Source organism: Epinephelus lanceolatus, chromosome 23, assembly GCF_041903045.1.
Source record: "Epinephelus lanceolatus isolate andai-2023 chromosome 23, ASM4190304v1, whole genome shotgun sequence".
NCBI lineage: Eukaryota > Metazoa > Chordata > Actinopteri > Perciformes > Serranidae > Epinephelus > Epinephelus lanceolatus.
Genome location: NC_135756.1, coordinates 4,862,917 through 4,885,880, shown reverse-complemented (window position 1 = coordinate 4,885,880; position 22,964 = coordinate 4,862,917). Strand labels below are relative to the sequence as shown.

General features: G+C 39.9%; 2 protein-coding genes across 2 annotated transcripts; both read right to left on the bottom strand.

Moving 5' to 3' along the window:
• Window positions 1–1,031: 1,031 nt before the first annotated feature.
• LOC144461794 (uncharacterized) lies at window positions 1,032–7,261 on the bottom strand. Its single transcript, XM_078165388.1, has 5 exons — window positions 7,069–7,261; window positions 6,844–6,962; window positions 6,602–6,691; window positions 2,275–2,450; window positions 1,032–1,360 (listed from the first exon to the last, which is right to left on the bottom strand). The coding sequence occupies exons 2-5, from the start codon at window positions 6,925–6,927 to the stop codon at window positions 1,144–1,146; spliced, it is 567 nt and encodes a 188-aa protein (XP_078021514.1). The 5' UTR covers window positions 6,928–6,962; window positions 7,069–7,261; the 3' UTR covers window positions 1,032–1,143.
• Window positions 7,262–9,554: 2,293 nt separating this feature from the next.
• On the bottom strand, window positions 9,555–21,837 carry echdc3 (enoyl CoA hydratase domain containing 3). The gene is made up of 6 exons (XM_033614221.2): window positions 21,649–21,837; window positions 18,573–18,694; window positions 18,390–18,487; window positions 14,030–14,230; window positions 11,927–12,105; window positions 9,555–10,102 (listed from the first exon to the last, which is right to left on the bottom strand). The coding sequence occupies exons 1-6, from the start codon at window positions 21,783–21,785 to the stop codon at window positions 9,949–9,951; spliced, it is 891 nt and encodes a 296-aa protein (XP_033470112.1). The 5' UTR covers window positions 21,786–21,837; the 3' UTR covers window positions 9,555–9,948.
• Window positions 21,838–22,964: the final 1,127 nt, after the last annotated feature.

Genomic DNA, 22,964 nt, shown 5'->3' with positions numbered 1-22,964 from the left:
TTTTGTCTAAAATAATACAAAAATAAAATTGTTGGTGCCAAATTTCCAGGAAACTTGAAACCTTTAGTGTGTAAGTCTTATAATATAAAAAGCCAAATAACAACTATACATATTTATTTTACATTATTTCTAAACTTTGTACTTTTATTGTATTTATTATTTCTGATCTTTTAATTTTTCCAACCTCTCCAGATAACGAGTATCATTAACACACGACGTGCCCCAGGCACAACATTTAGCTCGAAATCCACAAAACCAGCCTGAAAATGAAGGAAATCTGAAACGACTGCATTGAGTCAATGGAGCACAGCTGTGTTGTTGTTGGACCCTGTTCTGAGCCGGCTGACACTACGTTATGATTGGCCAGTCTGTGTCCGGGGGCAGGACTTAGCCAAGGGTCAATTACATTTCCTTTCCTGAATAAATAAAAATGAAATGAAAATTGATCTTTAGGGTAAAACTTTTAACTAGTAGATATCACATGAAACTTTCATTAAACTAGTTAAATTATATTAAGACATTAAAATATGTGAACGATTTTATATTTTTTATATTAAGATATCTTATATTTTAAACATAAAATATTTTAATATGTTATATGAAGTCTATACTATATTAAATATACATTTTATAACAAAATATATATTATTAAATATCATTAAAATTTATATTAAAATATGTAAACGATTTTATATTTTTTTATATTACAATAATTTATATTTTAAATATAAGATCTTTAATATAAGTTATATTAAATTTATATTACAGTAAATATACATTTTATAACAAAAATATGTATTTTATATTAAAACATATAAAGGAAGCATTATTTAATTAAATATGTGCTTTTTGAATACATTTTCAGAACAAAAAAAAAACAAACAAACACCCAAATGTGTATTTTGTATTTTTGTTTTTCTCCCATGAATCTGAGAGAAGTCAAGTTATGGAAGCAAAATAGCCCAAAATACCCAGAGCCTGAAAGAATCATGAGTGTCTCACCTGAAATGATGAATCTTTTAGTCAATAAAATACTAAAACAATTTCAAATGCTGATGACACTGAATCATTTATTTTCATATGTCTTCCTTGGAGAGGATGGCAGGATGAGGAAGGGAGGAGTTAGTAGGTAGGAGGGTTCTGCTATGTTAGCGCCTGGCATTGTCCAGGGAGATAAAAGTCATAAAGGAAACCTCCCAAGCATTTGACGCTGGACCCCCATGAACCAGCCGCCCCGCCATGCAGAACACCGCCCTCCTGGGCGTCCGCACTTGTCTTGTGACTTCCATCAGTGCCCGAGGAATTCGTGGAAGCAGAGCTGTAGGTCACTGGTCCCTCCACCTGCATCAAACGGGAGGATCTGCAAACAAACAAACAAACAGTTATTGATTGGTTTGATCACGCGTCTTAAAGGTACTGTTTCCAGTACAAATGTTTTATGTATTTTAAAGGCCCATCTAGGGACAGACAGTGCAGATCAGCTTAGGTTATAAAAGCTGTGGTGTGTGACATTGGTTTATGATAGAAATAAACAATAAAATATCTAGTTTTCAAATCTAATGCATTTTATTTTCTTGCTATAAGTTGTTAAATTAAGCCTTAGTAAGTTGGATAAGATAAGATATTAATAGACACGCTGTAGGATGATTTAGGATTTGGGGTCTATTTAGGACTGTTTCCTGGCTCCACACATATAAAGATCATTTTGGTTTATCCCACTTGGTGTCCTTTCTGAGGCTTTAGCAAAGATGTGGTGAGGGCCCCTAGAAACAAAATGCCATCCAAAGGGTGAATGCACCCACACAGCTTATTTGTGCTCAACATTTGATACGTATATGGTCACAGACATGGAAACAGCCTTCTGTCCGTATCTGTGCCCGTTTTGTTAGAGCTTAAGGATACAGAGGAAATGGAGCAGAGGCAGTGTAGCGTAGTTCAAGCGAGATACGACCGTAGGTGAGGATGAAGACATGTATGAAGTATGAAGGCAGTGACATTTACAACGTTTGAAAGCGGTGCATCTGTTGTCTTTCGTAAAGACCAATTCAGACTAAAAATTTGCGAGACGAGAAGAAACCGTTGGTTGATGGTGTCACCTGTGACTCAGCTGGTCAAATTGCTGGCGGCTGGTTTTAGAACGAAGTTGCCTTTTTCAACTCATTACGTAGTGAATCTTTGGTCTGAACTGGGCTTACAGGGAGAATAAATGAGCCCTAACTGTGACCTGCTGTGTATCAGGGTGAGTGAGTCTGAGTGAGAGGTGGATCTTCCTACCTGCTGCCTTTGCTCTGACTCCTCTCTTCCTCTTCGCTGGATTTACTGGCTGAAGCCAGGGGAGAGTCTCGAGTGTGTAGATTGGTCATCTGAGCCAGGACCAGGGACTGGAAGACCAGCTCAGGTAACTCCATGGCGGTCCTCTGAGACACCTGGGCCAGGTGAGCCTGTATCAGCTGGAAGGGAAACACACAGTTTAATGTCTGCTGCACTGGACACATTTAACTGCAGCTTCTGTCTTTTAACTTTTACAAAGATAGAAATAAATGTGGGTCTAACCTGTAAATGTTCAGCACAAACTTTTCATATTAAACTAATCTGAATTACTGAAGTGTTAAAACAGCTGAACTGGATCTTTACAAAAGTCAAGCGCTAAAACATTTAATGAAGGCAAATTAAAGCCTTTAAGTGAGAGAGACTGAGTTTATATTACAGTAAGGGATGTGTGGGACGGTTCAAGCTGTTAGTTAAGCCTTTTTTTTTAGATGTTTACGATCCAAAAACCTTTCATGACAAATCCATACTGCTAAATGGATTCAAAGACAATAAGCCTGTGTAGGCTACACTCTGAAATGTTTTGGTTTAAATGATCTCCCATTAAACAATATCCAGGTGTACATGGATGGATTGATGGACAGGCTTACTGGACACAGGCTCAGAGGTCAAAAGTGTCAGGGCCCCCCCTGGCCTTCACCAACAAAATATCACTGAAATTAACATGTGGTGACCGGGAGGACATTTTAAACGACCACAAGGGGACATAAATGGCCACAAAGAGAAACAAGATGACTACAAAAAGATGCACAACAGCTGCAAACAGACACAAACAGACTACGAAAAACTGCAAAAAAGCTGCAAGGAGACACAAAGAGACTAATCACTATGAAAAGGGGAAAAACAACCACAAAGAGACACAAAATGACTATAAAAAGCTACAAAGAGACACAAAGAGACTTATGACTATGAAGAGGGAAACAACCACAAAGAGACAAAAAATGACTACAAAAAGCTACAAAGAGACACAAAGAGACTTATGACTATGAAGAGGGGGGAAACAACTACAAAGAGACACAAAATGACTACAAAAAGCTACAAAGAGACACAAAGAGACTTATGACTATGAAGAGGGGGGAAACAACTACAAAGAGACACAAAATGACCACAAAAAGCTACAAAGAGACACAAAATGTCTACAAAAAGCTACAAAGAGACGCAAAGAGACTTACAGCGACTACAAAAAGGTGAAAAAAAAAACCCACAACGAGACACAAAAAGACCACAAAGAGATAAGTATGACTACAAAAAGCCACAAAGAGACTTATGACTATGATAAGGGGAAAAACAACCACAAAGAGACAAAAATGACTACAAAAAGCTACAAAGAGACACAAAGAGACTTATGACTATAAGGGGAAAAACAACCACAAAGAGACAAAAATGACTATAAAAAGCTACAAAGAGACACAAAGAGACTTATGACTATGAAGAGGGAAACAACCACAAAGAGACAAAAAATGAATACAAAAAGCTACAAAGAGACACAAAGAGACTTATGACTATGAAGAGGGGAAAAACAACTACAAAGAGACAAAAATGACTACAAAAAGCTACAAAGAGACACAAAGAGACTTATGACTATGATAAGGGGAAAAACAACCACAAAGAGACACAAAATGACTATAAAAAGCTACAAAGAGACACAAAGAGACTTATGACTATGAAGAGGGAAACAACTACAAAGAGACAAAAAATGACTACAAAAAGCTACAAAGAGACACAAAGAGACTTATGACTATGATAAGGGGAAAAACAACCACAAAGAGACACAAAATGACTATAAAAAGCTACAAAGAGACACAAAGAGACTTATGACTATGAAGAGGGGGGAAACAACTACAAAGAGACAAAAAATGACTACAAAAAGCTACAAAGAGACACAAAGAGACTTATGACTATGATGAGGGGAAAAACAACCACAAAGAGACACAAAATGACTACAAAAAGCTACAAAGAGACACAAAGAGACTTATGACTATGAAGAGGGGAAAAACAACTACAAAGAGACAAAAATGACTACAAAAAGCTACAAAGAGACACAAAGAGACTTATGACTATGATAAGGGGAAAAACAACCACAAAGAGACACAAAATGACTACAAAAAGCTACAAAGAGACACAAAGAGACTTATGACTATGAAGAGGGGAAAAACAACTACAAAGAGACAAAAATGACTACAAAAAGCTACAAAGAGACACAAAGAGACTTATGACTATGATAAGGGGAAAACAACCACAAAGAGACACAAAATGACTATAAAAAGCTACAAAGAGACACAAAGAGACTTATGACTATGAAGAGGGGGGAAACAACTACAAAGAGACAAAAAATGACTACAAAAAGCTACAAAGAGACACAAAGAGACTTATGACTATGATAAGGGGAAAAACAACCACAAAGAGACAAAAAATGACTACAAAAAGCTACAAAGAGACACAAAGAGACTTATGACTATGAAGAGGGAAACAACCACAAAGAGACAAAAAATGACTACAAAAAGCTACAAAGAGACACAAAGAGACTTATGACTATGAAGAGGGGAAAAACAACTACAAAGAGACAAAAATGACTACAAAAAGCTACAAAGAGACACAAAGAGACTTATGACTATGATGAGGGGAAAAACAACCACAAAGAGACACAAAATGACTACAAAAAGCTACAAAGAGACACAAAGAGACTTATGACTATGAGGAGGGGGAAACAACCACAAAGAGACAAAAAATGACTACAAAATGCTACAAAGAGACACAAAGAGACTTATGACTATGAAGAGGGGGGAAACAACCACAAAGAGACAAAAAATGACTACAAAAAGCTACAAAGAGACACAAAGAGACTTATGACTATGAAGAGGGGGGAAACAACTACAAAGAGACAAAAAATGACTACAAAACGCTACAAAGAGACACAAAGAGACTTATGACTATGAAGAGGGGGGAAACAACTACAAAGAGACAAAAAATGACTACAAAACGCTACAAAGAGACACAAAGAGACTTATGACTATGAAGAGGGGGGAAACAACTACAAAGAGACAAAAATGACTACAAAAAGCTACAAAGAGACACAAGAGACTTATGACTATGATAAGGGGAAAAACAACCACAAAGAGACAAAAATGACTACAAAAAGCTACAAAGAGACACAAAGAGACTTATGACTATGATAAGGGGAAAAACAACCACAAAGAGACACAAAATGACTACAAAAAGCTACAAAGAGACACAAAGAGACTTATGACTATGATAAGGGGAAAAACAACCACAAAGAGACACAAAATGACTATAAAAAGCTACAAAGAGACACAAAGAGACTTATGACTATGAAGAGGGGGGGAAACAACTACAAAGAGACAAAAAATGACTACAAAAAGCTACAAAGAGACACAAAGAGACTTATGACTATGATGAGGGGAAAAACAACCACAAAGAGACACAAAATGACTACAAAAAGCTACAAAGAGACACAAAGAGACTTATGACTATGAAGAGGGGAGAAACAACTACAAAGAGACAAAAAATGACTACAAAACGCTACAAAGAGACACAAAGAGACTTATGACTATGAAGAGGGGGGAAACAACTACAAAGAGACAAAAAATGACTACAAAAAGCTACAAAGAGACACAAAGAGACTTATGACTATGAAGAGGGGGGAAACAACTACAAAGAGACACAAAATGACCACAAAAAGCTACAAAGAGACACAAAATGACTACAAAAAGCTACAAAGAGACGCAAAGAGACTTATGACTATGAAGAGGGGGGAAACAACTACAAAGAGACACAAAATGACCACAAAAAGCTACAAAGAGACACAAAATGACTACAAAAAGCTACAAAGAGACGCAAAGAGACTTACAGCAACTACAAAAAGGTGAAAAAAACCCACAACGAGACACAAAAAGACCACAAAGAGATAAATATGACTACAAAAAGCCACAAAGAGACTTATGACTATGATAAGGGGAAAAACAACCACAAAGAGACAAAAATGACTACAAAAAGCTACACAAAACCACAGAGATATGCGTAATGACTACATAGAGACACAAAACAACAACAAAAAGACTCAAACCACCACAAAGTGTGTATCTAAGGTTAGCTCCTCTGTAGGAGAGGTGGTGGGGCCCGTTGTCTCATAACCCGCCCGTGCAAACGTCTCCTAACTAACCGTTAGAGCTAATGCTTCCTGTAACCTGAATATTTCAGGGTAAAACAAAATCCACGGGGAGCTACCAGGTGTTTGTTTGAGCAGGTGACTTACAGGTTGTCTCATCCTGTCAGGGACGGTGGCCTCCATGTCCCGCTCCGTCTCGTCCAGCACCTTACGGCTCTTACAGCTGCCCTCCATCGTCTCTTTCACGGTGGTGAACGGTTAGAAGATCGTGAGCAGTTTCAAACCAATATTCAGAGCTATTTTCAATTTAAAACGCGTAACCATGACAACACATTCATTCCGGACACAGCCCATTAACGATTCTCTGATCAAACTGTTTCTGAGCTTACTAGGTGTTTGGATCCAAACGGAGAGCCGGGGCTAGCTGGGAGGCTAGCGGAGGCTAACTGGCTGTGCTGCTTCCCTCCGGGCATGCTGCGGATATTCAGGTTAAAGCGGGAAGTGGAGCCTGAGGAGGAAGCACCGGTTAGCCCCGGTTTCACTACAGGCAGATTCACTCGCTACAGGGGCGAGGAAATAAAACCTCAACAGCCAGTCAGAGTGATCTCTCTCACCGATAAGCTCCGCCGCCGCCGATTCAACAATCGGCCGAAAAGCCGCCGAAGTGCCAACGGTGCGGGACACTGCAAAAACTAAGGCAACAGACGCTCACTGACGGCCTGACTTTGACCTTAAAGGCCCTGGCACACCAAGCCAAGGGTCAGCCATCAGTCGAGGCTGGGCCGGTGGTGAACATCTGCAGCCCATGTGCCCCTATGGCAAGCCGTTTTAACATTTAATCGCTAGACTGGATATTCATTACTGATATCTGCAACATAATTTTGCCTAGTCAAAACTCTTATTCAAGATATCTGTAATTAGATTTTGACTAGTCAAAACTCTAATTACAGATATCTGTAATTCAGTTTTGACTAGTAGGATTCAAACTATTTTTGCCATTCATGTGTATGGGGTCTGTCATTATAGATATCTACAATGTAGCTGCGGATATCTGCAATTGTTATTGCGGATATCTGCAACTGAATTGTGGATATCTGTAATTCCAGTTTGAGATATCTACAATTTAATTTTGACTAGTCATAATTCAAGTTCAAGATATCTTTAATTATCATCAGTTGAAGATATCTACATGGTCCTTTCTAGATATCTTGAATTGAGTTTCAGATAGTCAGAATGACGTTGTAGATATCTCAAACTGGAATTATAGATAGTCATAATGTAATTGTAGATATCTATAATGACAAACACCATACACATGAATGGCAAAAATAGTTTGAATCTTACTAGTCAAAACTGAATTAAAGATATCTGTAACTGTAGTTTTGACTAGTCAGAATGACGTTACAGATATCTTAAATTAAAATTCATACTAGTCAAAATGACGTTATAGATATCTATAATGGTAATTCCGGATAGTCAAACTTAGTGATTAAATGTTAAAACGGCTTGCCATATGCCCCTCGTTGGCTCCCATTTGTGGTTCAACGCTGAAATGCACCTTAAGACATGTATTCTTACTTTTTTTTTACATACACATGCCTTTGTCTGTGACATTTTATCAAAGATACCAGACATCTTCAACCTTCATGATGAGACACTTGCGATCCATAGGCTACAGAATGGACCCGCGACCCACTAGTGATGTGATGTTCGCGAACGAGCCGAGTCTTTGAACCAGCTCTTTAGAGTGAACGAGTGAACTGGCTCATTAGAGTGAACGAGCCAGTTCCTAATTTCTTTGGGTTTTTTGCTTTAATTTACTCTGGGCAACGAGCATGGATACCAAGAGGCGAAGCCAACAGCCACTAGGGGCGCTGCCGCCATTTTGGACTGTTGAGCTTGGACTGTTGCGCCCAGACAACATGCAAGATGTGAAGGAGAGAGGAGAAAAAAAGTAAAAGAAAACAGTGTAGTGCAATTAACTGCAACAACTATCAGTGGAACACCCCGCACCTGGCCTTCCACCGTTTCCCGAAGGATCCCGACAGATAAGAACTCCTGAGGTGTACATTTTAAAGTGTTTTAATATCAATTTAATATGCCAGTTTTGGAAGGAAGATAACACTCACAGAAGATTAACTTAATTACTCCTTCAAAATCACCCCATAAGCCAATCAATATATGGCCTCTTGGACCATTTATATCAGAACTGATTACGGCTTTAGCATTAATATATTATTATTATTATTATTATTATCACTGTCCCCTTACTGTACAAACTGTAAATAAATCCTTATTCCTGACTATGTGACGTTGCCATTAATGTGTTTCTAGTTAAAATATTGATTTTCAATTTTTTAAAATTTTTTGGTAGATTGGCTTATGGGGTGATTTTGAAGGAGTAATTAAGTTAATCTTCTCATAAGTGGATGTAATATGTAGAGATCCATCTAGGCCGTTTTTCCTCATTTTGTTTTTTTTAAAGTCTTTTAAAGTCTGTCTATGTGTTTTTGTATGCAAGTGGGTCTGCTGCGGTCTGCTGACAGTCCAAAATGGCGGCAGTAGGACGAAACCATGGGCGAGTCTGTTGCTATGGGGCGTTCTATTGAGCTTCGTCTCTTGGTATCCATGCTCTTTACTCTGGGCATGACGCCAGTCAGCTAGTTTGCATGTTACCCAGCATGCAGTTCAGACACGCTGGAACAAGTCTGAATTTAGACTATAAACTTGTTACTGACAGCCCTTTTGGCCATGTTTTGGTACGAACGGGACATGTTCTGGACTGTTTTGTGAATGTTTGTGTGTGTGCCCAGAAACAAACGATAGAAAGCAAACCCACTATCCGCTAGCTATCTAGATCATGTGGTGCGATAAATCCACAATGTCATTCATCGTTGAACCCACTAACACCCCCCCCACACACACACACACACACACACACACACACACACACACACAGCAAAGAAAAGAAAACAAAAAAACCCCTAACCGCATCTTTGAATGTCCCACTTTTGGACAGAAGCCCACCAGTTTGGAACCAATGATCTATATAGATAGAGTCTCAGTAGATTTTTACTGTCAGAACCCTGGACACTCAAAATAACTTTGTAACCCTATTTATTACATTTACAATTATACAATTATACAAATACAGATAACAGCATTCTTTGTCCATTATGTCATTAAGCATCTCGAGTCCTCTGGGTGGTAACAGAACATTTCCTTCTCATCACCACACTGCAGCTTTTAAGGCACACTGGTTCAGTTACTCGTCTTTAGTCTCAGTGAAAAGGAAGATATCCTCAGGGAAAATTAAGTCAACAATTCAAACGTCAATCATCATGATCTTGCAAATTACACATCCACATTTTAAAAGCAGCGCAGACCGTGAGTTTACTTGGGACTGGTGCTAATTATTCCACACCAGTGACTGACCACTTGTACCAGTCAGGATAATCACTGTCTCCTGTGATAACAACCTCTCCAACAGTCCATCAGTCATGGGCTTTTTCCGCTTTATTGCTCCACACTGGTTTGCGTTTCTCTATGAAGGCTCGGATCCCCTCCTGTCCGTCTCTAAGAGCCAGGTTGTCAACCATCACCTTGGAGGCGGTGGCGTACGCTGCATCTCGACCTTGAGCCATTTGTCTTTAGAGGAAACAAAACAGAACACAGCATGTGACAGGAAGTGTGTGTATCAGTCACAGTGTTTCAAATGTTTCTACATGAGGTCTGATTATTATGTAAAATGTATAGTTTGTGACGATGTTTTATTTGTCAGTCTCCCATATTGGCCTTCTTTTGATGATGGTGTATTGAATTTTTGATGGTAACTATACAATAGAGCCCCGTTTCCACCCAACACTTTCGGTATGGTACCTTTGGAACCAAAAGTAACCCTTCAGATGTGGTACCTAGACCCTAGTCTTCAATGTGAACTGTGTGCTAGGTACCCCAACAGAGGGGGGACCAAAAATAGGGACGGTACGAAATGGTTCATTGGGACCATCCACAACTTTTCACAGTGGAAACAGAAAAAAAGTGTACTAAACTGGACTGAACCGTGCCGCACAGCTCAGTGGAAAAGGGGCCTAGTTGCCCTGAAACATTCTCCAATAAATCCAATCAACTAAAAAAAGTAAAATGCAGCATTTTAAACACTAGTATATTAATTTTACTGATTTTTTGCCCATAATCTTTCTACTTCTTTCACTATCTGCCATCACCATACAATTTTTTGTGCTGTCACTGATATGATCATTTGTTTTCTTGTTTTTGGGGCGACCCTCCTTGAACTATCTTCAGGGTCTCATTTATTAACATTTTGTATGCAAAAAACGAGGACTGAAAGAGGCGTACACCACTTCCCATACAAAAGATGTGATCTATAAAAACATGACTGGATAGGAGAAACTCTAACCATGCTTACGAACATTTTGGAGATGAGAAATGTTATGCAGATGATACACAGTTGTATTTATCGATTAAGCCAGAAGAAACTAATCAATTAACTAAACTCCATAACTGCCTTAAAGACATAAAAACTTGGATGAGCACCAATTTCCTGATGTTAAATTCAGACAAAACTGAAGTTATTGTTCTTGGCCCCAAACAACTCAGAGACTCTTTATCTGATGACATAGTTTCTCTAGATGGCATTGCTCTGGCCTCTAGCACTACCGTAAGAAACCTCCGAGTAACATTTGATCAAGATTTGTCTTTTAATTCTCATTTAAAACAAACCTCACAGACTGCATTTTTTCATCTGCGTAATATTGCGAAAATTAGGCCTATCCTGACCCGAAAAGATGCAGAAAAATTGGTCCACGCTTTTGTTACCTCTAGACTGGATTACTGTAACTCTCTATTATCAGGTAGCTCTAGTAAGTCCTTAAAAACTCTCCAGCTAATTCAGAATGCAGCAGCACGTGTACTAACAGGAACTAAGAAACAAGATCATATTTCTCCTGTTTTAGCTTCTCTGCACTGGCTCCCTGTAAAATCCAGAATTGAATTTAAAATCCTACTGTTAACTTATAAAGCTCTAAATGGTCAAGCTCCGTCATATCTTAGAGAGCTCATAGTGCCATATTATCCCACCAGAACACTGCGCTCTGAGAATGCAGGGTTACTCGTGGTCCCTAAAGTCTCCAAAAGTAGATCAGGAGCCAGAGCCTTCAGCTATCAGGACTTAAGACTTTCCTCTTTGATAAAGCTTATAGTTAGGGCTGGCTCAGGCTTGCCCTGTACCAGCCCCTAGTTAGGCTGACTTAGGCCTAGTCTGCCGGAGGACCCCCCTATAATACACCGGGCACCTTCTCTCCTTCTCACACCATTTTTGGCTTTTGTCTAGATGTACATTTTTAGTATGGAGCCTTTGTTTTATAAATGAGACTTCTGGACTTTAAAATGAACACTAAAGGTGAAGAGAGAGAGAGAGAGACCTGTCTGTACTTTGAAAACTCTTTTCACCTTTGGAAAGTGGCCTTGCCAAGGGCAACAACAGGTCGGCTCGCCTGACACACCCGCTCAGCGATGGCTAATGTCTCCTCTTCCAGTCGTTCCTCTGGCACCACCTTACTGACCAAGCCATGCAGCAAAGCATCATGGGCGGAGATGGGAGTTCCTGTGAACAGCATCTCCATGGCAACCTGGTTAAAAAAGAAGGGAGCAAAGGTGTACATCAGTTCGAGCTTGATAGAGGGACCAAAACAGTGGTCGGCCGTCAGTCAATGTTAGACCATCCGTGAGCATCTGTTGCCCTTGTCAGTGCAGTGTGACCCACGTCGGTGCTCCTTGACGGCCTACATCAGAGTTTTTTTTGGCTGATCCAGCATGTTGAATCAGCGTTGGTGACAGTGGAGCCTGTTGGTGAATAAAATCACGCTGATTGCTCAGCTCATGAGAAGAGAAATGGAACATTGGACTGTGTTGTTAATGAGCTAACTAGTGTCAACACGGTCTTCTGCTTTCTCTTTTTTAATTACGTGTACAGACGACTGCCATCTGCTGGCGTGGAAAGTTAACTCCTCTCACGCAGATGCAGAATGAACATGCTGGTTGGTTGTCAGCTGTAGTCTCTACAGTGCGTTAATATGCAACTTTTTGGCTGAGACACAGGTGACGTGAGGCAACGCAAAAGTCAGCGTTTATTCCCTGAGGTCACTTTGGTTTGTCTGGGCCTTGAGACATCTAGGGCTGAGACAAACAATTGTTTTTATTCTTGCTCAGTCTAGAGCAGTGGTTCCCAACTTGTGGGTTGTGGTCCAAAAGTGGGTTGCGGACCGCAAGGGTAAAAATACACACTTTATTTTGAAGTAGGGGTGAGCTCGTGTACAAAAATCTCTAAACGTTTAGAGTGGATCATTTTTTCCGTGTAAACGTGTACACGGGTTTCACCGCTGGGTGGTGCTATTGCATTATACCAGTAAAGCCCCAGTTATCCGAATACCAACCAACGGTTACAGGCCGCCACTCCGAAATATTGCCATCCCGATGGTCCACCATCCTGAATTCTGGTCCCTGAGTCCTGACAGTGAGCTATGGCGAGCCTGTAGAAGCTGTATTTCCCATTCATGTTAGCGATTTTCACCGGAGACGCATGCGAGTAATTCAGGCTGACATTACCTGTTTTTCAGCGAACTCTTCTGGTAATTTTATTAAAAGGCATGGCATATAGGTCTACAATGAGTACCGGGCCATCAAATAAGATACACCTTTATTGATCCCATAATTGAGAAATTCCAGATCAAATCACAGCATCCGCGGTGAGAGGACACGGAATTGTGTGCGCTTTTACGCACGGGTCTACGCGATCACGGATATTTGATGTGGGAAAGATGTAGCCAGATGTATTACCTGTTTTTAAGCAGCACCGAGATACGTGGCTCGTTTGTCTGTCTGTCTGTAGCACGAGTCATGTGTGGCACCTCACCACCGACCCATGCGTAAAAGTACAAACAATTCCGTGTAGTTCCGTGCTACTGACCTGTTGCCAAACCCGGCCTCACACCATTTCTTGTCATATTCACAGTCTATCACAGTTAGTCAACAATTAGTATCACCCCCCTCCGCCCTAAAAAAAAAAATGTATGTACTAATTTTTCATAACCGTTTATGATCTCATACACGTGTACACGTGTCATTTTGAAGTTATGTGTATTTTGAAGTACAGTGAATTTCCAGCACAAAGCTTTTACTTTAAAGTGCTGTTTCCTTCTGTAGTCTCGTTTGGAATACGCGCTTTGGAAAGCAGAGCTGAACGGTAAACAAACATGGCAGCACACCGGTAAGGTAAGACAACACGTTTACATGTCGTTTTCTATATGTTCTCTGACATTTATCCTAACGATATGAGGCGGTCTTTGTGGAAAAAAAGCTTGTTTAGTGGACTAACTTTGCACTTGAAGGTTGCCCGTTCACTTAACAGGTCTGACGCTACTATGCGCCCCGGCTGTATCTAGGCTAACGGCTAACATGCTAACAATTATTTTTATGTCACTAGTCACTTGAAACAAATTTAGGATGATAGGAGACAGGTCGAAATAAACCTGAAATTTCCCTTTAAGCTCTTACCTTCCTCGGCACGGCTCTGCCGATGGCCACTGCCGGCGTCGAGCAGAACAGACCCACGTTGACACCCGGGGTGGCGAAGGTGGACTTCTCTGTCACCACGGCAATGTCACAGCTGGCAACAAGCTGGCAACCAGCCGCAGTGGCAACACCGTTCACCATGGCGATCACTGGGACAGGTATATCTTGTATCAGAGTCATTACCTGAAACACAAGAGCCAATGCCATTCAGAGACATAAATAATAAGTAAACAAATGCAGTGGGAAAAGGATAATCTGTCACATCATCAGGATTTAGCCAGTGGCTTTTCAAATTTGCAACATTTGCTTTGTTAGCACTTGGCTGTTCCATGTTTTAAAGCCCTGGTCTTGACGGCCTGGCAAAAAAATCTGGGTTGTTCTGAATAGGAGTAAGAGGAGATGTTAGCTGAGCACGACCAGTGAGACATGAGACTAATACTAATGCATACCATGCATGTATGAATGTGAGGAATATTTGAAGGTGTTTTGAAAAGCTGATGCTACACTGCAATGCTGACTGAAATGTGTAAGAAGAAGGTGAAGTAGTAGGAATAGACAGAAAAGTGGTAAGGGGTTTAATTTGTATGAAATCATGCTGCGTACTACATGTACAATAATTACTGAGCACTTTGTGTGTATAATATTACAGTACATTACAATATGTATTTAACAGTCATCATCCCAGACGTATCAACAGTACTATCAGTAGTAAAGGCTGTCTGCATTTAAGATTCAGACACACGTGCGGAGCTGTTGCTCTCAGCAGAGGGTTCTTTTAATGGACCACCACCACCAGAGAGATGAGCTTCTCCTGAACGCAGACATGTCTTTTTCATGTTTGCGGTGTTAAAAATGTTATCTTGGTCGCAGGTTAGAGATCTGGTGCCCCTCAGCTGTTTTCTAGAAATCCCCCCTCTCAGTTTACATAGGAGTGAATGAGAAAATAATTGACGCTCCCTTCGTTTGGAAGCTCACTGAGCCAAATGTGTAAGTGTGAGTGATTCCGTGGGGGCACATGATGTCACAAGGCAAAAAACTCCTCTGAAGTTAAATTAGTACATAGAAGAGAGCTACTTGTTTAAAATCTTATTTTTCCCAACAGGTGCTGAAACACAGTCGTCCGGATCCAGATATGATGGAGACACAGCCAGAACATTTCAGCGACAGTGAGACAGATTCAACGGAACATAGGGACATGTCCACCTCACAGTGGGACTGCTTTTTTCGATTTGTTAGTGAGATGATGCAGGCATTCTGCAGGTGGCAGACGGGGGAACGGGCTAAAGACGAAGCCAGTCTTGACAAAATTACATCCTCATCTGCCTTCACCAACAGGGAGATGCTCGGGGACGATTTGAAAAGGTTTTTTGACCCCCTGCAATGGTCTGCAAATGAAAATGTCGATGGCAGTTTCATGATTAGGACATCGGATGCTGCCCAGGAAGCAATGGGCATTGAGATAAGTGACATCGAAGACCCTTTCCTGGATGATATTCCTGACTTGCAGTGTGACCTGATGATAACTGCCAACTCCCGGGAGAGTGGAAGTGATGTCAGTGAGTCCAATGCTCCAGCAGTCTGGGCATGGAAAAGGGTTGAACAGGCTCGGGAAGACAGGGAGTCAGTGTCACCAACACCTGTAGTCGTAGTGTCTGAGGAGACAGCTGCTGAACCTGAGCAGGATTCATCAGCACAGACAAACAAAAACAAATTGTCTGTCAGGGTCCTTGAACAGAAGCTGGTTTCGCGGACCTTTAAGAAAGCAGGTGTGGACACCAACCCACATCTTATAACCGACCGCCTGTTTGAGAACATATGGGCCAAAGTTGAGGGAGCAGATTTTGAAATTCTCCCAGAAACTTTTAAAAGTCTTGACAAGGCCTTTTTTAATGACCTTTGCAAACACTGGGGCAGTGCACAGATGGTGCTGGTTTCAGTGAGTCAGGATGAGCCTCTACTTTTAAACGTCACCTGATGACACCAGCAAAGAGGCCCAACGCCATCGTCAGGTTCTTCTCCAGTGTGGGCAAAATGATCTCAGAGCCCTTCACTGCACGCTGAGATAGAAGGGTCAGTCAGACTTAGGTGACATATAACATACATGTTGAAGGACAAAATAGTTTGGCGAGTGTCTTTTTTCCTTTAACATGTATGTAATAGAGAGCTAAAGTCCTACCTCCATTCAGGTTACCTCCAGGATACCTTTTGCTCCACTGGCCTTTGCAGAGCAGTGACCTTGGAGCAGGACACATGTGGGACAGGACTTGAGCTCTAAGGACTACCTGAGGAGTCAGCAGTGCAGTCTCAAAGACGAGGGTTCGATTGTCGGTCCTGAGCCTTTTTGAGTTTGTGTGCTGCGCAGCGATGGGTCGGGTTCGGGCATTTTTAGGCAATTCTGAGCAACAAGCAGAAGAATTGGAAGACATTTAGGAATTTAGCAACACAATCTGCCTTTTGCATCAGCTGAGGCTTGAACTCACAACCTCTGAGACTAAGAATCAATTTCTATCTCACTGAGCTAATTGGTCAGTGACAATTCATGTGTAACTTCACAAATTGACTAAGCCAGACGTGCAGGTTTAGCAGCCGTCCATGCATGCAAAAGCAGATTTCAAACCACTGTAAAAAATTCAGTTATCGAAACAAAAATCTGAAAATACACATATTGCATCTAGACAGCACGGAGATGTTGGTAATTTGTTTGTAACAATGATTGATTAGCTCCATAAGTGAAAAACTGATGTTTAACTAGTTGAGCTATGTGCAAAGTGAGAAGACCCAGGTGGTTTCACACTGAAGTGTTGACACTGGATCTTTGTGCAAAGTTTGGTTTATTTTCATGCATGAAAAGGCAGATTTTCTAGCAGAAAAAGACTTGTAGATGCTGAACAGTGATCAGTCACGTTCAAGCAATTTTAAGCAATAAGCTGGAGCACAAGAAGATGTTTACATTACAATGTGGATTCTGCACCAGTTGAGGCTCGAATCCGCAACCTCTGGAACCTAAGACGGTCATCTACCGCTCTGAGCTAATGAAAGTAGCAACTCAACAGTGGCTTCACAAATTGAGTAAGGCATTCACTGTTGTGTAGGAAAGCAGCCATCCGTGCATGGAAAGGCAGATTTGAAACCACTGTAAAAAATTCAAGACAAAAATCTGAAAATACACATATTGCATCTAGACAGCATGGAGATGTTGGTAATTTGTTTGTAACAATGATTGATTTGCTTCATAAGTGAAAAACTGATGTTTAAAATTGCCATTTTTACATTGACTCCAATTGTTCACATTAGAGCAAAATTCAAAGTGCTGTCAAAAATTCAGTTTTTGAGATAACATTCTGAAATTTGCCAATCATCTACCATGACTCTAGAACTTTGTCTTTTTTTCATGAACATTGAAGATTTATTTAGCAAGAATTTGCATGTATATGTTTACAGTACCGTTTACAGTCAAACATTTTGATGCACTGTAGGCTGAATTTTTGATAAATCAAAAATCTGAGAAACGTAGTTTTTGTAGGACAGTCTGAAGATGCTCTGTAGCAAGTTTGGTGTCAACTGAGCAAAACTTGTGGGAGGAGATAGGTTTAAGAAGTTTTACAGTTTTTGAAAAAAACAGAGTGATGAACTTCATAATTTTTAATAGATTTAAATGTACAAAAGTTTCTTCAGTATTGGGGTACAGTTTGATGAAAGTTGTGAAGTTGTAGCACGTATGGTTGATTTGTTATGAATTTGCTGAGGATATCTGGCATGAGACCGGACCTTTGTGCAAAGTTTGGTGAGTTTTCACCCATGGGAAGTATGATTTCCTCAGAAGAAGAAGAAGAAGAAGAAGAAGAATACCTAGGATTACAATAGCAATTAATTAATAGCAATTAATTAATTGGTCATCTTGTCTCTTATCATCTGCTGTCAAAGCTGTAAATATTCAACTCAGGCTGAACTTCTGCTGATTCAGTTTCCCCTTGAGCGTTTGGTAGAAAACAAAAAGAAAATAATGTGTTCTTTTGCTAATGTGTTTTCCTTTTCATGTGAAAACTATTTTAGCATTAAACTTATGGTCATGACCCAAAATAGTTAGTAGGTAAGTTAGGGCTGATGCTGTGAAGCTAAGATATGATGCAATACTTGGCTGCATCTCTCAATCCATTTAACCTACGTATTAACCTTCCAGAGCTCCATTCCTACAAAACAAGCAACAAACAAGTTAGACAAACAAGCAAAAAACAAAAAACAAAACACAAACAAACAGAGGATGCAATATCTGAAGGAACTGCGGGCGTGGCGGGGGCGGGGAAGAGCAGCAGCCCAAGAAAGACAAAACAAAGAGACTAACCTCTGCACAGGTGTGAAACACCTTGGTGTGATAATCTCTGCCCTGAGCTGACGTCAGCTCCTTCAGGTCGTGTCCTGAGGAAAACACTGGACCTCTGGCTGACACACACACATAAACACACATTACATTAGACCACCGTGTTTCTTTCTCTGTCACACTCACACACTCACAGTAAATACAAACCCGATATGATAACAACTCTGAGGTCATCGCTGTCGACGTCAGTCAGGATGTTTTCTCTGAGCGACTCCAGCATGGACAGAGACAGAGCGTTCCTCTTCTTGGGATTGTTCAGTATTATTCTCCTGGAAGAAGAAGTTAGATTTTACAGTGGTGTTTTGTGTATTTCAGCTCTACAGTTTATTACAGGGGTTCTCTATTAAACTGGTGTTGTAGTTCAGGGATCTGCAGCCATGTTAGTGGATCAAAAAAACACCAAACTTTGTTACAGCGGTGATTCTGTAACAAACAAATGCAGCGGGATGGAAAACAAATGGGCTGCTGTTGGGAGTTGTTGTTCTGCAATTTCTCCTCTAATCATCACGATATGAATTTTTCATATCATATTAAACTTTAGAACGGTATTATCGTGAACGGGATGATATGGCACACCTCTATACTTTACAGATACAAAAACATTAAACGTCCAGCCCATTGTGTGGCTTGAAAGCAGAAAGCAAGTTTAGGTCTCATGGGGCTACCCTGAACTTCATTTTACTTTGTCCTTCCCCTAGTCTACACTGGTTGCCTATTGGCTTACAGAGTAAATAGCATGGAAGTCGCCTATCATCGATACATTGCTGGTCGGAATTGTACCTATGGATTGAATAACGCTTTAAGTTTACTCAGTGCCTTCTACAGCAATCTAGTGAACAAACATGGTAACACCATATAACTTTACATGAATTGGTTAAAGGGAAATGTGGGTTTATTTCAACCTGTCTCCTATCGTCCTAAATTTGTTTCAAGTGACTAGTGACATAAAAATAATAGTTAGCATGTTAGCCGTTAGCCTAGATACAGCCGGGGCGCATAGTAGCGTCAGACCTGTTAAAACGTAAGTGAACAGGCAACCTTCAAGTGCAAAGTTAGTCCACTAAACAAGCTTTTTTTCCACAAAGACCGCCTCATATCGTTAGGATAAATGTCAGAGAACATATAGAAAATGACATGTAAACGTGTTGTCTTACCTTACCGGTGTGCTGCCATGTTTGTTTACCATTTAGCTCTGCTTTCCAAAGCGCGGCCGAAATATCGCGAGCTCTAGATAAAGCCCAGCTGGATACTACTCCAGGTGGAGGTGTCTCGTCCTCGGTCACATCCAGACCTTGAAAATAAGGCTGCAACCGGTCCCATTCCTTGCAACAGAGGCATTCCTCTTCTGTGGGCACTGGGGCACAGCATTCACAGGTACACCACCAATCTCCAGAGCTACGCAGCCTTGCAGCAGCCATTCCTCCTCTCTCGTCCTCTACCTGTTGCGCCTCTCTCTCTCTCTCTCCTCCTCCGTTCTTCAATTTCACGAAGCTCTTCGTCAGTGTATTCTGGCTCAAATAAATAAGGGCGGCCATCAAACTCTGCAAAATCAAATTCCTCCTCCACAAAGTCGAAGTCTGGCAAAAAGTCAGCCATTATTCTATAAATCTTTCTTTCTATCTGCTTGTTCTCGCGATATTTCGGCCACGCTTTGGAAAGCAGAGCTAGATGGTAAACAAACATGGCAGCACACCGGTAAGGTAAGACAACACGTTTACGTGTCGTTTTCTATATGTTCTCTGACATTTATCCTAACGATATGAGGCGGTCTTTGTGGAGAAAAAGCTTGTTTAGTGGACTAACTTTGCACTTGAAGGTTGTCCGTTCACTTACGTTTTAACAGGTCTGACGCTACTATGCGCCCCGGCTGTATCTAGGCTAACGGCTAACATGCTAACTATTATTTTTATGTCACTAGTCACTTGAAACAAATTTAGGACGATAGGAGACAGGTTGAAATAAACCCAAATTTCCCTTTAATGCTGAGTTATGGCATGACCTTATTACTGTATATAGAATTGCATACAATGCATACACTGGGTTGTTTCAAATGAAAACTCCAGGTAATTAGCTGCTCATGTATAGTTACATGCCATGATCACTCCTGGTCTTCAGTTACATTCTTTAGCAGAAGAAATAAATGGCAGTTTACATTGGGTTTTCTAACTTAAACATATCTGAAGGCCTAAGGCCTACATTTTGGGCCTCATAGATGATAAACATTTACCACTGTCTGTTTATGACAGAGTCTCAAAAGGCCACATAAAACATGATAAATCAAGAGGGTTCCCACAGGTCCTTGGAATCCCTGAAAGTTTGTGAATTTGATAAAATCATTTCAAGTTTTTGAAAATATGCCTAAATGTACACAGGTCACTGAAAGTCCTTTAATTTGCATGAAGATAGGATTTTGCCACGTGAATTTTCAAAATTTTCTGGGGGAAGACCCACAGAGCAGCTCAGTTTCCTAATTTAAGTGTTTGGAGTGTCTCTACCTTTCATTAAAGTACTCAATCTTTGTAAAAATGTAATACCACAATGTAAAAATACTCCATTACCAGTTACCAGTAAGATCTGCGTTCATAATCTTGTGTAAGTACACGTGGAGCAGTACTATCAGGAAAATGAACTTCAAGTAACAAAAGTAAAAGTACTGATATACACATTGTTTGTAGTTTAAATTGAATAATTTTCTAATAATAATTTGTTTAATTAATAAAATATTCTGTACCTGATAGTTATTGCTGTCAAATAATTATAGCAGCAAAAAAACGTGCAAAATTATGTTATATTTGACATGTAGTACAGCAGAAGTACCTCATAATTATAGCGCAGTACAGGACTTCAGTCAATAGTCTAAATTACTTTCAACAGTTGCATTAATTATGATATATTTCCACTGAAGTACTCAGCAGTTGTGTGAAGTGATTTATTAGTGGCACCACCTGACACTGAGAAAGAAAACATTGATTTAGCCACACTGACACAGGGGACAGTGACATCAAAACGTTGACTTATTATTAAAAATATATTTTTGACAGAAATAAAACGTACGCCGAATTTATCTTGCGACCTTCACATGTGTAATAAAGTACTGTGAGCACCACTGTAACATGCTGTTGTTGTTAAAGTCTGTATTCGCTCTAAAATCACACTGTATTTACACGGGACCAACTGAGAGTGAACACAGTTCCGAGGACACGGACACATGTCGTTGCTGCACCTTATTCCGTTGTCTTGCTGTCTCACCGTCAGCGGCTCCGGTTCAGTCTGAGAGGAAAACCGGGTCCGTGTGAGCAGAGCTGAAGTCCTGCTGAGCTCAAACACACCGACAGCTCTGCACAGCAAACTGCGAGCCATGTTTACCCTCACCGCTTCACCTTCCGACTGTCACTTCCGGGTGCGATGACGTCGAAGGCACGTAGGACAACGTAAGAATAGACCAAGAGCCTGAAAAAATAAAATAAGATTTAAAAAATTAAATTAAATTAATAAATTAAATTAAATTAAATTAAATTAAATAAAACAAAAAATATTTTGAAAAAAGAAAGAATAATATTTAAAAAATAAATAAATAAATAAAACATTATGTATATATTTTTTTAAATAAAATAGAATAAGATTTAAAAATTTAAATTAAATAAATAGATAAAACAAAACAAAACAAATATATTTTAAAAAAAATAAAAAAAAAATAGAATAAGATTTTAAATTAAATGGATAAAACAATTTTTTAAGGGCTTTTTGTCTTTATTGACAGGACAGAGAGTGAAATGGGGACACAGGGAGAGAGTGGGGACTGACATGCAGCAAAGGGCCACGAACCGGATTTGAATCCGCGGCCGCTGAAGCGAGGCGATGCCTCTGTACATGGGGCGCCGGCACTGTCCACTACACTACCGACGCCCCCAAAATATATATTTTTTTAAAAATGAAATAGAATAAGATTAAAAAATTAAATTAAATAAATAAAATATATAAAACAAAATATATTCTAAAAAAATAGAATAAGATTTAAAATAAATAAATAAAATAAATAAAACAATTTTTTTAAATAAATAGAACTAGATTTTAAAAATTGAATTAAATAAATAAATAAATAAACCAAGAGCCAACATCACAAAATCCAAAGAAGACAAAAATTCAAGCATTTCTTTCTATTTTAAATAATTTAATTTTAATTTGTCAGAAGAATTAAATGTACAGTTTTAGGGGCGTCGGTAGCTTGGTGGATGGTGCTGGCGCTCCATATGTAGAGGTGATGCCTCGCTGCAGCGGTCGCGGGTTCGACTCCGGCTTGCGGCCCATTGCTGCGTGTCGTCCCCCCACTCTCTCTGTCTCCCCATTTCACACTGTCCTGTATATTAAAGGCAAAAAGCCCAAAAAAATAATCTTGAAAAAAAAGTACAATTTTAAGATACACTTTATGACAAAATATTTGTTATCAAAGTACCCAATTAGATCTTCTTTTTTTGTATTAAATAGAGCCTACTATGAAGGGTTGCAGGGCTGTGAAGCATAAGTCTGATTTATTATTAT

Excerpts from the sequence above, each read along its gene's own strand:
- LOC144461794 (XM_078165388.1), bottom strand. The coding sequence starts at position 6,927 with ATGCCCGGAGGGAAGCAGCACAGCCAGTTAGCCTCCGCTAGCCTCCCA. Across the intron at positions 6,692-6,843 it reads CGTTTGGATCCAAACACCTA|ACGATGGAGGGCAGCTGTAA; the intron begins GTAAGCTCAGAA and ends ACCGTGAAAGAG. Across the intron at positions 1,361-2,274 it reads AGTCAGAGCAAAGGCAGCAG|ATCCTCCCGTTTGATGCAGG; the intron begins GTAGGAAGATCC and ends GTTTGTTTGCAG.
- echdc3 (XM_033614221.2), bottom strand. The coding sequence starts at position 21,785 with ATGGCTCGCAGTTTGCTGTGCAGAGCTGTCGGTGTGTTTGAGCTCAGC. Across the intron at positions 18,488-18,572 it reads CAGAGTTGTTATCATATCGG|CCAGAGGTCCAGTGTTTTCC; the intron begins GTTTGTATTTAC and ends TGTGTGTGTCAG. Across the intron at positions 10,103-11,926 it reads GGCAAGGCCACTTTCCAAAG|ACAAATGGCTCAAGGTCGAG; the intron begins GTGAAAAGAGTT and ends TTTCCTCTAAAG.